Source organism: Leptodactylus fuscus, chromosome 1 (assembly GCF_031893055.1).
Source record: "Leptodactylus fuscus isolate aLepFus1 chromosome 1, aLepFus1.hap2, whole genome shotgun sequence".
NCBI classification, from domain to species: domain Eukaryota; kingdom Metazoa; phylum Chordata; class Amphibia; order Anura; family Leptodactylidae; genus Leptodactylus; species Leptodactylus fuscus.
This window is the reverse complement of record NC_134265.1, coordinates 38,153,435-38,167,287: the sequence shown is the minus strand read 5'-3', so window position 1 is coordinate 38,167,287 and position 13,853 is coordinate 38,153,435. Positions and strand designations below refer to the sequence as shown.

The window sequence follows — 13,853 nt, the reverse complement described above, 5'->3', positions numbered from 1 at the left end:
CACCCTATTATCCCCCATAGTGGCCCCTGCACACACTATTATGTCCCTTACTGGCCCCTGCACACAGAATTATGTCCCTTACTGGCCCCTGCACACAGTATTATGCCCCTTACTGGCCCCTGCACACAGTATTATCCCCCATAGTGGCCCCTGCACACACTACTATGTCCCTTACTGGCCCCTGCACACAGTATTATCCCCCAAAGTGGCCCCTGCACACAGTATTATAGCCCATAGTGGACACCCATAAACAATTATTATACTCTGGGGTCTTATAATAATCGGAGACCCGGGGGAATAAAAATATAAAAAATTACTGTTTCTTACCTGTCCCCGGCTCCTACGCTGTCTTCTCCGCTGTCTTCTGAAATGACGTCAGACGTCACATGACCCGGGACGCAGGCCGGGTTCATGTGACGTCAGAGATGTCAGAAAGGACGTCTGGACGGAGGCCTGGCAGGATCGTGGAGAGGTAAGTAACAGTGTTTTTTATGTTTATTACCTCTCCCGGTCCGCTGATCATTATACTCAGGGGTCTGCAATGATCAGCAAGTGAATAGGGCCCGTAACGGCCAATTTAAAAAAAAAAAGTAGCGGCTGTCACCGGGCCCCCTAATGGCCTGGGCCTTGTGGCAGCCGCCTCCGCTGCCTCTATGGTAGTTACGCCCCTTGTTTTAGTAAATACTTGTATGGCAATCATTGAACATCTTTCCTTAGAAATCTGCATTATGTCATTCCTCTCTTATTCCTCCTGGAAATATATGAATGAACTGACAACTGGCAGTTACCAGCCCCTTGTCATTAATGTGTGTCCTGCATTGTCCAACTAAGGCCAAGCTGCACTGGTGCTGCTGATCTGTGGGGCTCCAGGGTGTGGAACCCTCACAGATCTAATATAGATTTTTAATACTAACAACAACAGTCTTATGGAATGGGAAGAGCATTCTGATGAAGGGAAGCAGCAAGGAGAAGTCTTAGATGCAAGAGTAGTGGGAACAGATTAATAAAGTGGTCCCGTGATTATGAATCATATATGGTTAGCAATTCACCGTCATGTATGGGATGGGGTTTGTTCACTCTGAGAATATTTATCTGTCCGTCTTGCCCTCCTTTAATGCTTGGTATATGCCAAACCCAGGTGACAAAACTCACGCTCTCCACTAGCCCCATCCTCATCCTGGTGAAAAAAGCCCCGCTGGGTTCAATGGCTTTTATCAACTTACAATTAACACAATACAAAATAAAATACAATTCCCCTGTTATATATTGGGCTTTCATTGCACAATTGGTTTTCCTGGTACAGCGCCACATCTGTCTACAAGTTGTATAAGGTATTGCATCTCAACCATATTAACGTCAATGGAGCTGAGCTGCAATGCAACGTGTGGGCAGGTGTGGCACTGTTTCTAGACCAAAGCCTCTATGCATTACTAATTCTGGACAGTCCCTGTAAGGGTAAGTTCACACGATGTAATGTTGCGCGTGATCTGGCACGTATACACGTGCCGGCAGATGACGCGCTCAAAATGCTCCCATTCATTTCAATGGGAGTTAGGAACGTATATGCCGCATTATTTTGCACCCGTGATTTTGCGGCCGCAAAATAACGCAGCGTATACAATCCTAACTCCCATTGAAATGAATGGGAGTATTTTGAGCGCATCATCTGCCGGCATGTGTATATGTGCCAGATCATGCGCAACGTTACATCGTGTGAACGCACCCTAAGAGTTGGGTATGTGTTACTTAAGTAATAACACTGAGGAAATGAGCTATTTGCAGATGGGAAAAATAAAAGTTGTGTCTTAGCTAGAAGTCTGAGAGGGACAACATCATGGAGGAAACGGTAGAAATCACTTCACATCTATAAATAAAACTCACATTCAGATGTTCAGTAGTCACTTCCTTCAAGTCTTCACTGGAATGGTCAAGGAGTTCATACACAATGGTGTCGGCCCCCTTACAGAACAAGGTCAGACGGCCCTCCGGGCTCTGCACTGTGAGCAGAAGACAAATTACTTACACTTTAGTCTGAGTGTGATATAAAAGCTCAACCATATATCTGCGGTATAAAATAGTCTCATGGGGGGGTGATCCTCTTAAAGAAGAAGCCCATCATCTTGGGACTAAACATCTCACTACCATGGGGTTTCAGGATAATATTCACACTTTTTACATACACATAAAAACGAAATCATATTATACCTCAGATCCACCTGGTGCATCGTAAAAATGCCTCTCATGAGCGCCATCATGCAATTTACATCAAGGTGTAACATTTTGTAGAACTCACCAATCACAGACATCCTTTTGCGTTCATTGTTGAAATCCAATATGGCCAATAAATCGTACACTTTGGTCTTCCCCATCTCTACCACAGTGATGGTTTCTGGTGTACGGGAGCGAAAGACAAAGCCAAAGTTTCTGGCGGCAGTGACCAGCGCCCCCTCATCCGGAGACTGTGCCTGGTAGACAAGTTCACCTAGGATAGACATAGAAAAAGAAGATGTCAATGGGAACATATACAGACCTTTCTTAATAGACAGTAAGGAGAGGATTAGCCAGGGTGTTCGATACTGGCAATGTGAACTACACAGGGTGTTGATACTGACCCCTTAATTTATGTACAGTAGCCAAAGGTTACATGAAGATCAATGATGCATTATGAATAGAGATGAGCGAACAGTGAAATATTCGAGATTCGATATTCGTTTCGAATAGCCCATCAAAATTCGACTATTCGAACGAATATCGAACCCCATTATAGTCTATGGGGAAAAATGCTTGATTTCAGGGGAAGCCACACTTCGACTAAAGGAGAGTCACCAAGTCCACTATCACACCCAAGGAAATGATGCCAACACCCTGGAATGCAACTGGGACAACAGGGGAAGCATGCTTTGGGGCATCTAACATGCCCAAGTACCTGTATTACGCCACTACCTCGTTGGGATCCATGTCAGCTTGCAATATGCGAGAGCTGACTTTTTCCCATAGGAATGCATTGACCAGCGGTGATTGGCCAAATGCCATACAGAGTACAGCATTCGGCCAGTCAACGCTGGTTCTACTGGAGGAGGTGGAGTCTAAGATCGGTCCACAGCAGTCTCCATTCTGGTCCGATCTCAGATGTAGCAGTGTTGAGCGCACAGCTCTGCTACACCTGAGATGTAGCAGAGCTGGCCATGCGCTGAGCTCTGCTACACCCGAGATGTAGCAGAGCTGAGTGTGCGCTGAGCTCTGCTACACCTGAGATGTAGCTGAGCTGGCCGTGCGTTGAGCACTGCTACACCAGAGATGTAGCAGACCTGAGTGTGCGCTGAGCTCTGCTACACCAGAGATGTAGCAGAGCTGAGTGTGTGCTGAGCTCTGCTACACCAGAGATGTAGCAGAGCTGAATGCCAGAGGAGGCCGAGTCTAAGATCAGTCCACAGTCTGATCTCAGATAGAATAGTAATAAGTGCATACCAGCAAGTGGTCAAGAACAATGTAAACCAATCTGGCCTAGGAGCTTCTGCCTCACCTGGTTTTTTTTCTTCGGACATCGCCGTATGACACAAGGCCAGAAGTCGGAAGAACTCATGTGTGGCCGGGTCTTCTATCTTCACCGATTCCACCAATCTGTGATCGTGAAAGAAGAACTTGGGATCGGCTAGAGGGTTGTAGGAAAAGTCCACCTTATCTGTGTACTGAGATACAGAAGAGATTGTTTTATTACAAGGCTCAAGGTCTGAATCTGTTGTGGCAGAAGAAGATGGAACTCAGACGGAACTATGGAGAAGAACTAAGACAACGAGTCAGATACTACTAGAAGCTATGCCACGTGTAAAGAAGGCTTGCCAGGTGCCAATAGAGTCATTATGCAGGAAATCTGGCACATCGCTGTGGCTTCCATTATAAAAGATAGCCACAATGGATATATGAACAGAACCTTGAAGGGATATAATGCAGTCTTCCGTCAGCACGGTTTTGGAAATCACAGCATGTCAATTACACCTACGGAAACCCAGCGTTTCCACATAGATATAAGGAAAACTCAGCGAACTTTCTGTCTAAAGCGCTGCAGAAAGAACCGCAATGCGTTGCCACAGATTTTCCTGCAGCGCTTTTTTGCTGCGGGTTGTCCCGTTGGTCCCTTAACCTGAAGGGGTTTTCCAATCCCAATTTTTTTATACTGATGACCCTGCAAAGATCAGGTCTTGCATCAGCTTCTAGAAGAAGCTGCAGTGAATTGGGATTGTGTGCAGAACTGCTCCTATTTAAGAAATAGGAGCGGACGAGCAGCCCTGTCCACTGCATAGTGGGGGTTCTGGGGAATTTCAGCATTCCTCCTTGCTCCTATTAACTGAATAGGAGCAGTGTTTCACGCACTCCCTCTCCACTAGCAGCTTCCAGCACCCAGAGGCTGCCGCAATAGCTGATATGTGCAGGCTCTGGGTGTCGGACCCCCACAGATCACATACTGATGACCTATTCTGTGCAAAATTCATCAGTATGAAAAATTAATTTGGGGGCTAGAAAATTCTCCCTTTTTTGTTTCCAAATTTTGGACCTTATTCCCTTACCTCATTTATTTCCAGCCTGTTCCCAGCATAGTCAAATACATCACCTGTAAGAAAAAAAAAACAGTGTAAGTACAAGGAGAGATTAGGAGGGGGTCTGCAGGTTGATTATAATAACACTGCCATGTAGCCACTTGTCTTCCTGTTGGGGTGACAACTATTTCACCAGTTGTAGCTGCCGGTACTGAAGTGGCTTCAGAAAGGTGACTTAGCTATAGGTTTTACAGGGGCTGCAAGCCCAATCCTTCTCGCTACCCTCTGATAAGGCTTATTCCCCCTCAACTAGACAATCCTACTCACCATATGAATTGCCATTTATAGAGCACTTGTTGAAGGTCATGATGTTCTGGGTAAGTGTCCCGGTCTTGTCAGAGAAGATGTATTTGATCTGTCCCAGCTCTTCGTTGAGAGTGGTGGTGCGAGCCTCTGCAGGAGTGTCCTTCTTTGGGTAATACATCTTACGGTCCCAATTGATGTAGAAGCTGTTTCCAAGACGTATGATTTCAACACTAAGGAAGAAAAAGTCAAGAGTGGTTTCAAAAATGACCACCAATGCAAAAACAATGGCTGCGGCTCAACAGAAATTTTCCAATATGACTATAAGTAAAAAAAAAAACAATTGCGGTGACTGTGATATTCTTATTTACTAAAATATGGCCATTTTAAAATGGGGAATGTGCCATAAGGGAACCACAGGATGACCACAGGATAGAGAGGTATCAAATCATTGAGATCCTCCAACTGGACCCTGGACTAATCAGCTGATTTGGCTGCCGGAAGCCTTGGACAAGGGAAGAAAACGTGACATTTTACAGTTGCTTGTGGAGAAATAAATGCTGTGATTTCCAGAACCGTCGCGGTTTAGGAAATTGCGGCGTGTCAATTATATCTTCGGAAATGCTGACGGCTTCCCCGTAGGCATAATGGAAGAAGAAATTCCGCAGAGGAAACCTCAGCAGACTTTCTGTGAAAAGTGCTGCGGAAAAAAACGCAATGTGTTGCCGCAGTTTTCCCCGCAGCACTTTTTTACTATGGCCCGCTACGTGAGGGCTCAGCCTTATATGGGGTATATGGTTGGAAGCAGCTCTGCACCTATCCAAATAAACAGGAGCAGAGCTGCAGTTCGCTGGTGCCATAAATACAGTGTAAGGGTGCATTCACACTAAGTATACGCTGAGCTGATTCTGAACGTAAAACACGTTCAGAATCAGCACGTACAAAGCAGATCCCATTCATTTCATTGGGAGCCGACATACATGCACTCCCCATTGAAATGAATGGGCTGCTTTTTTCCCTATTGGTTTCAATGTGATACGCACATATTTTTTGGTGAGGATTTTGGCGAGGAAAAAATCTGCTTCAGGAAATGGAAATTTTTTTTTTCCTCCAGCATGGTGTATGGACCTTGAAAAAACTGCTAGCGGTTTTTACACGTGGTTTTTACCAATTCTACGTGGATTTTCCGCCTCCCATTGACTGCGTTGGTTTTTGCAGGCAGAAGCTGCCTGATGGAAGCTTTTTTTCTGCTAGCAGAAAAAATCTGCTAGTGGAAAAAAAGCTAGAAGAACCCATAGGGCTCGTTCACACGGGGGGTGGTAGGGTGGATTTTGGCACAGAGAGTGACGCGGGGAGTCGCATCACTCTTGGGTCAAAACCTGCCTGCAATGACCGTCGCGGTTGCGGCTTACCCCTTTGAAGTCAGCTCAAATAAATGGGCGAGCCGCGGAATCCGCCTAAAGAAAGGGCAGCTCGCTTCTTTTTTCCACAACATGTCGCTAGCAGAAAAAAGAACGCTAGTGGTCTCCATAGACCACCATTGTTCCGCTGTCAAAATCCGCCTCCATGACCCCGTATGAACTAACCCATAGAACTCTATGGGGAGGTTTTGTTTCCATGTGGATTCTGACACAGATTCAGCGCCAAAATCCTCGCCAGATAACTCCATGTGAATGGACCCATATACTTGAATAGGAGCAGCGTTGCTTCCAGCAGTATAACCTGTATTCAGCTTCCAACCTAGCTGATCAGTGTGGGGTCTGGGTGTCGGACCATGCTACATTTTTCAAAATGCATTTTTTTCTGTAATGTGTGGATGAAATAACTGTAAGACATAATGCATTTTTTCTGCTGTTTTTTTCTGCAGCAGTTTTTAGCTGCAATTCCCTAAACCTAAAGTGGTTGTTTCATCAGGACAATCCTTTTCCATATTAGCATAAAAATTCTTTCCTGAAATGTTTGGCTGAGCACGGAAGGTTTTTCTCTATTTCTATCCTCATCAGATGACTTCTCTACTGGCTCCAAAATTATACAAGTGGTTTTTGGCAAAAAATAATGACCTACAGGAAAATGTTTTCTGCTTCTTTTTATATCTTGACAGATTAATGGAAAATTTAAAGTCAGCTTAAAGGATATGTCAACTTTTTCTTGCCCCATGAAACAAAAATGAAAATTCAAAAGCAACTTAACAAACTATCAAAATTATCCAACCGTTTTGTATATAAAGCTATCATGCGGACCAATGTGCACCAGGATTCATGCGGCTGCGGCTTCGTGGTTACAGACTACAAATAATTCCCGTGTGTAGTCTGATCTTGTAGTCCTGTGTTACGACCCTGCTTCTTGCTAACCTCCTCCTGAACAATGTTGTGTCCTCAAAGCATGCTTGTGCTAGGGGGCACTGACACTACCATTGTGAATGTCCATTGCTCTCATCCGTCATAGGATGATGGTGATAGACTTTATCAGTGATAGACTGATGGATACAAATGGAGTAATCTCCATCTGTTTCCATTGACTCTAATGTAGAGGGGACACATAGTACAGTGGAGTAACTAAAGTCTTGTGGGCCCAGTGTTATCTTTTGTCCAGGGCCCCCTACCTCATCCCTACAGCAAAATTCTTGATAGTGATGGTTACGGGGGCTAAGGAGTTTAATCCACCTTAGTATGGTTAGGGTAATCTATGGGTCTCCTTGGCTTATGGGCCAGATGGAAGCTGCAATATCAATACTGATGCCAGTGCTTATGGGTCCCCTAAGGCTCCTGGGCCCCGGTACGACTGCACCCCATCCAATTTACGACACTGACATAGTTGTCTAAGAGAAAGCACAGTGCAGAGTGCCTAATCCTATGTCCCAATGGAAAATATAACTATAATACTGGTTAACTCGGAGCAGAGAACTTTCAAAGATGGAAGAGATACAAGATCATCTTGATATGTTTGCAATGGAAACTAAAAAGTAGACAAAGTCCTACCTGACATAAAGTGAGATAGGCACCACGGTATTGAGGATAATGACATAGGACCAAAACATGAGGAACCCCGAGAAGGCTGCGTTGTCGACACCTTCTGGCCAAGGAAGATACACCTGGAAGTAATAGCCCTGTTTGCTTTCCCAAATTCCATTTCCAATAGCCAAGATAATACACATAACAGCCAGAAACCCAAAGATCTGTAAAAAAAAAATCAAGGTAAGAGATATTAAAGTCTGTCTTTCAACATTAGAAGGCCCAAAGGCCCCTTTCACGTATGGCCACGGAGTACAGATTTATCATCATTTTCCAGTGGATCACAAGGGGATCAATATTTTAGCAATAGGTCCACTAGTTTTAGATGAACCACTGCCTGTAATAGTATTGTAAAATACACATTTTTATCAATTTGTAATGAAATATATCTGGGCGCTTAGTTATAAGTAACGTACCCATAGGACAAGGATATTCATGAGTCGGTCAATGCTGGTCCTTTTTAGGGTGGTCCGACCACTGTTTTGCATTAGTTTAGTGTCAGGTCCTAAAATGAGAATACGGTCAATGAGCAGATGTTCATGTCTGCCTCTAGGAAACACTTCAAGGGCCTCTTGTCATTGACTGACCTGCAAAGATGACCATCCCAAAGCACCATTCTGTGTTCCTAAGAGTGCAGCCACGTAGCAAGATTTTTCCATTGTCCAGGGCATATTTTTCTCCCTTGTAGGTCAGGGTCCCAGTGAAACTGTCCAGTTTATTATTGGGGGCCTCACATGCAATTTCACCTAGAAGAACAATCATCGCCTGTTAATTTGGGTTGACCTGGCTTTTTGCAAAGGGATGTAACATAATGTAGACAGAGTCCATGGGAGGTAATAGTGACATGCTTAGCTTATTACTCACAACACAACTGACTTACCATCAAACTGTGAGAGTTCTGTCAGATTCTCTCCAAGGTCTCCTGTTATAGTAAGAGCCTGCTTCACCTTCAGGTTAGTCTCTCTGGAAGAAGACATGTAAAATAAAGGGAGTATACGGTCAAGACAAAGGTCATTTACAGCACGAGGAAAGTGTGAATCCAGGCAAAAACTGGAAATTTAATTTTTCCTTAGCTGAAAAATTTGGCTTCGAGAATTTGAAGTTGAATTCTTCTGCTTGACCAAATTCTGTACCAGCCAGGCAGAATTTTCCCACCTCACTTTAATGGGAGTTTATTAGTCAAAACCTGTCTAATGATCAAGCATGAATTTTTTTCTGCTAGCTGAGAAAAAATGCTAGAATTCAGCGACTGCTCCCACCGAAATAATAGAGGCTGAATTTAGGCAGAATGTGGAGCTGATTTTGAGGTGGATTCTGCATAGAAATCAGCACCAGTGTCCAGCATGTGAACAGAGAGAGGTTTAAAGAAACATTAAATATACAATATTTGGCGACTCCAGGAAAGTTTAGCTATTGTTATTATATACTATCATACGTGAACAAAAAATTAATGTCCATAATACTGCTTCCTACATACACTATAACTACTATAATACTGCCTCATGTACAAAAAATAACTACTATAATACTGCTCTAATGTACAAGGATATAACTACTATAATACTGTTCCTATGTACAAGAATATAACTACTATAATACTGCCTCTATGTACAAGAATATAACTTCTATAATACTGTCCCTATGTACAAGAATATAACTACTATAATACTGCTCCTATGTACAAGAATATAACTACTATAATACTGCAACTATGTACAAGAATATAACTACTATAATACTGCTCCTATGTACAAGAATATAACTACTATAATACTGCTCCCTATGTACAAGAATATAACTACTATAATACTGCCTCCAATGTACAAGAATATAACTACTATAATACTGCCTCCTATGTACAAGAATATAACTACTATAATACTACTCTTATGTACAAGAATATAACTACTATAATGCTGCCTCCTATGTACAAGAATATAACTACTATAATACTGCTCCTACGTGCAAGAATATAACTAGTATAACACTGCTCCTATGTACAAGAATATAACTACTATAATACTGCTCCCTATGTACAAGAATATAACTACTATAATACTGCCTCCAATGTACAAGAATATAACTACTATAATACTATCTCCTATGTACAAGAATATAACTACTATAATACTGCCTCCTATGTACAAGAATATAACTACTATAATACTGCCACCTAAGTACAAGAATATAACTACTATAATACTGCTCCTACGTGCAAGAATATAACTAGTATAACACTGCTCCTATGTACAAGAATATAACTACTATAATACTGCCCCTATGTACAAGAATATAACTAGTATAATACTGCCTCCTATGTACAGGAATATAACTACTATAATACTGTCCCTATGTACAAGAATATAACTAGTATAATACTGCCTCCTATGTACAAGAATATAACTACTATAATACTGCCTCCTATGTACAAGAATATAACTACTATAATACTACCTCCTATCTACAAAAATATAACTACTATAATACTGTCCCTATGTACAAGAATATAACTACTATAATGCTGCCTCCTATGTACAAGAATATAACTACTATAATACTGCCTCCTATGTACAAGAATATAACTACTATAATACTGCTCCTATGTACAAGAATATAACTTCTATAATACTGTCCCTATATACAAGAATATAACTACTATAATACTGCTCCTACGTGCAAGAATATAACTAGTATAACACTGCTCCTATGTACAAGAATATAACTACTATAATACTGCCCCTATGTACAAGAATATAACTAGTATAATACTGCCTCCTATGTACAGGAATATAACTACTATAATACTGTCCCTATGTACAAGAATATAACTACTATAATACTGCTCCTATGTACAAGAATATAACTAGTATAATACTGCCTCCTATGTACAAGAATATAACTACTATAATACTACCTCCTATGTATAAAAATATAACTACTATAATACTGTCCCTATGTACAAGAATATAACTACTATAATACTGTCCCTATGTACAAGAATATAACTACTATAATACTACCTCCTATGTACAAGAATATAACTACTATAATACTGTCCCTATGTACAAGAATATAACTACTATAATACTGCTCCTATGTACAATAATATAACTACTATAATACTGCTCCTATGTATAAGAATATAGATACTGCAATACTGCTGCGATGGATGAAAATGTAATTACTATAATGCTAATAATGACAATTATAATTTCCAGCTTTTCATTTATGAATCACTTACCCATCTAGCTCAGCCGTCTCGATGTATACCAGACTGTTGGGTTCACTACTGGACAGTAACAGCAGATCTGCCTAAACACAAGAGCGCAGTGAGATCCCTCCATACTCAGACAAGCAGTGTTAGAAAAATGCACTATTTACAGGTGGACTGCTCACCATCAGCAGACTTAATATGGATAATGAGGACAGGCAGGACATGCCCGGGGCAGGAGAAGCACCAATCTCAATTACAGTACTTTATGGTTACAAGGTAACAAAATCTAATTCAGACATGCAATAATCTCATGTGGCTGCAAAAGGAAAAAGCAATAGATATAAGCATGAGAATTTTTTTATGCATTTTGGCTCTATATTTCCTGCAGAATTGACATTTTTGTTTGTTATATCTATCCAACAATATGATATCTCTTGTGGGCCCAAAAACACTCTTTTATCGCAACTACCGTGTTCCTGTCAAAAAACTGTACCAAAAGTTGCTCCCCACAAAGCTACTAGAGTGAAAGACTACAAAATATTCACAAAGATGAGAGTAGCCCCTAAATGTATACAGAAGGGTACATAAAAGGGGTTTTGCCATGAAAAATATTTATCCTCTATCCATTGTCTAAAGAATAAATTGTTAATCGGTGGGAGTCTAGTATATCCCCATTAAGGCTAAGGCCCCACATTGCGGAAACGCAGCTTCTTTTGCTGCAGATTTTGCTGCAGATTTTTTTGAGCCAAACCTAGGAGTGACCACAATAGGAATGGGAAATATATAGGAAGCTCTTATATTTCTCCTTTCTGCTCAATCCACTCCTGGCTTTGCTCAAAAAAATGCAACAAAATCTGCAACAAAAAAAAGCTGCCTTTCCGCGACGTGGGGCCTTAGCCTAAGACCTGAATTCTTTATGCCAGTCTTCATGAAGTCCCCACCTGGTGCTAACTGCACATGAATTACTTAGAAACTGCGGCCTCTTAATAATTCAGGTGGAGTCCTATGTGCCAGAATGGAAATCTATGCCAGTCAGGACCTAGTATATGCTTCCTACAAAACTCACACCAGTAAATTTGTTTTGCCAAGGAATCCTTGTCCCATTTTGCTCTGCACCCTGCTCAAATCTGCAACAAAGCTGGGTTTCCGCAACGTGGGGCCTCAGCCTTAAGGTTTCATTTTACTTAAGAGTACATGGGATGAGCATACGGCAGTGAGATGGATTTAGAGAACTATATCAAAGCCGTAAAGCGCAACTTACCGTCACAAAGTTGTTATTTTCCAGTTTTATAATATCGCCCACCTGGACTTTCATCCATTTCTCACTCGTAAACCTAAAGGAAATATGAATTTAAGGGGTTAAGTTAGTCCAGAAAAAAATGTCTACTTTCTTCCAGAATTGGTGCCACTCCTGTCTATGGGTCATATTTGATTTTATAGTTCAGGTCCATTGAAATTAACAGGGCTAAGCTGCAATACCACACTAAAACTGGTGAAAATGTGTGGCACTGTTTTTACAAGAAAACAACCAAAATATTTTGGAAATCTGGACAATAAGGGAATTGCTCCAAAGAGATAAGCGACTACACCCTCATTGCTCCAAAGAGATAAGCGGTTATACCCTCATTGCTCCAAAGAGATAAGCGGCTACACCCTCATTTCTCCAAAGAGATAAGTGGCTACACCCTCATTTCTCCAAACAGATAAGCGGCTACACCCTCATTGCTCCAAAGAGATAAGCAGCTACACCCTTATTGCTCCAAAGAGATAAGCGGCTACACCCTCATTGCTCCAAACAGATAAGCGGCTACACCTTCATTGCTCTAAAGAGATAAGCGGCTACACCCTCATTGCGCTAAAGAGCTCATTTGAATATTGTATAAAAACACCATGTGACCTTAACCTATCTATCTGCAGGCCTGGGTTCTATTGACAGACACCTTTTAAATAACCACTTACCCTCCTTTACTAAGTACTTGGACTGTCCGATTATTGACTTGGTTGTCACTTTTGTGTCGATACTGTAAAACAAGGAAATTTGTACATAAATAAACATGTAAGCTGAGGAAATAAAAAACAGGTTTATTGTCTCACCCCCTACTGCCATAACTACTCTGCCCCTGTCATCCCATCACAATATACCCAGTTACTGCATCCAAGGCTCATATAATATGGAGAGTTAAATATCAAAATATCCAAAATCTGACATTTGAATTTTTGGGCCTGGAATTTGACACGTATTGTTCATGGTACTGTCTTTTATAACCTGTTGTTCTCATCCATCATATAATGACAGCAATGGACATTAACAGTAGCAGAATCATGGCTGCACACGGAGACCATTGACAGCACGACAGAACCTTTCTTCCATCATATTTGGCAACAGCAGAAAAAGTCTGACATGCACAAGGTTTACTGGGCTCCCACCATTTTTACATGAGGGTGAATGCAGGAGAACACCAGAGGGGGCGCCACCTGCATCAGTCACTTAATGTCTGTTGATCTCTTCCTATGACGGATGAGAGCAATGAACATTAATATTATTAAAACTGATATTAACCTAAAACAATATTTCATGACAAAATGGGACTTTGGTGGGATCTTACATAGTCATCAGTGGCATCTTTTACAGCAGACACAGTGAGCACCAATACCAAAGGGACTACTGTAGTAAACCACGACAGGGAAGACACTTGAGGAATGAGCTGGGAAGGAAAAACAAGAGATTTATGTAATATCTACAAAATCACAGTCCTGACACATTACTTATACATATCTAGTGTCACGGAG

General features: G+C 41.6%; 1 protein-coding gene across 2 annotated transcripts in view; it reads right to left on the bottom strand.

The window, feature by feature from the left end:
* The window catches only part of LOC142198750 (phospholipid-transporting ATPase ID-like), a 98,448-nt gene that overhangs the window by 10,846 nt on the left and 73,749 nt on the right, over window positions 1-13,853 (bottom strand). For both annotated transcript variants that reach the window (XM_075269723.1, XM_075269724.1), the window contains exons 5-17: window positions 13,670-13,768; window positions 13,023-13,084; window positions 12,325-12,397; window positions 11,091-11,161; window positions 8,730-8,812; window positions 8,437-8,595; window positions 8,266-8,354; window positions 7,817-8,013; window positions 4,863-5,071; window positions 4,566-4,609; window positions 3,524-3,689; window positions 2,294-2,482; window positions 1,882-1,997 (exon numbers count right to left, since the gene is read on the bottom strand). In XM_075269723.1, coding sequence (XP_075125824.1) covers window positions 1,882-1,997; window positions 2,294-2,482; window positions 3,524-3,689; window positions 4,566-4,609; window positions 4,863-5,071; window positions 7,817-8,013; window positions 8,266-8,354; window positions 8,437-8,595; window positions 8,730-8,812; window positions 11,091-11,161; window positions 12,325-12,397; window positions 13,023-13,084; window positions 13,670-13,768 — 1,557 coding nt within the window. The remainder of the gene's footprint in view (window positions 1-1,881; window positions 1,998-2,293; window positions 2,483-3,523; window positions 3,690-4,565; window positions 4,610-4,862; window positions 5,072-7,816; window positions 8,014-8,265; window positions 8,355-8,436; window positions 8,596-8,729; window positions 8,813-11,090; window positions 11,162-12,324; window positions 12,398-13,022; window positions 13,085-13,669; window positions 13,769-13,853) is intronic.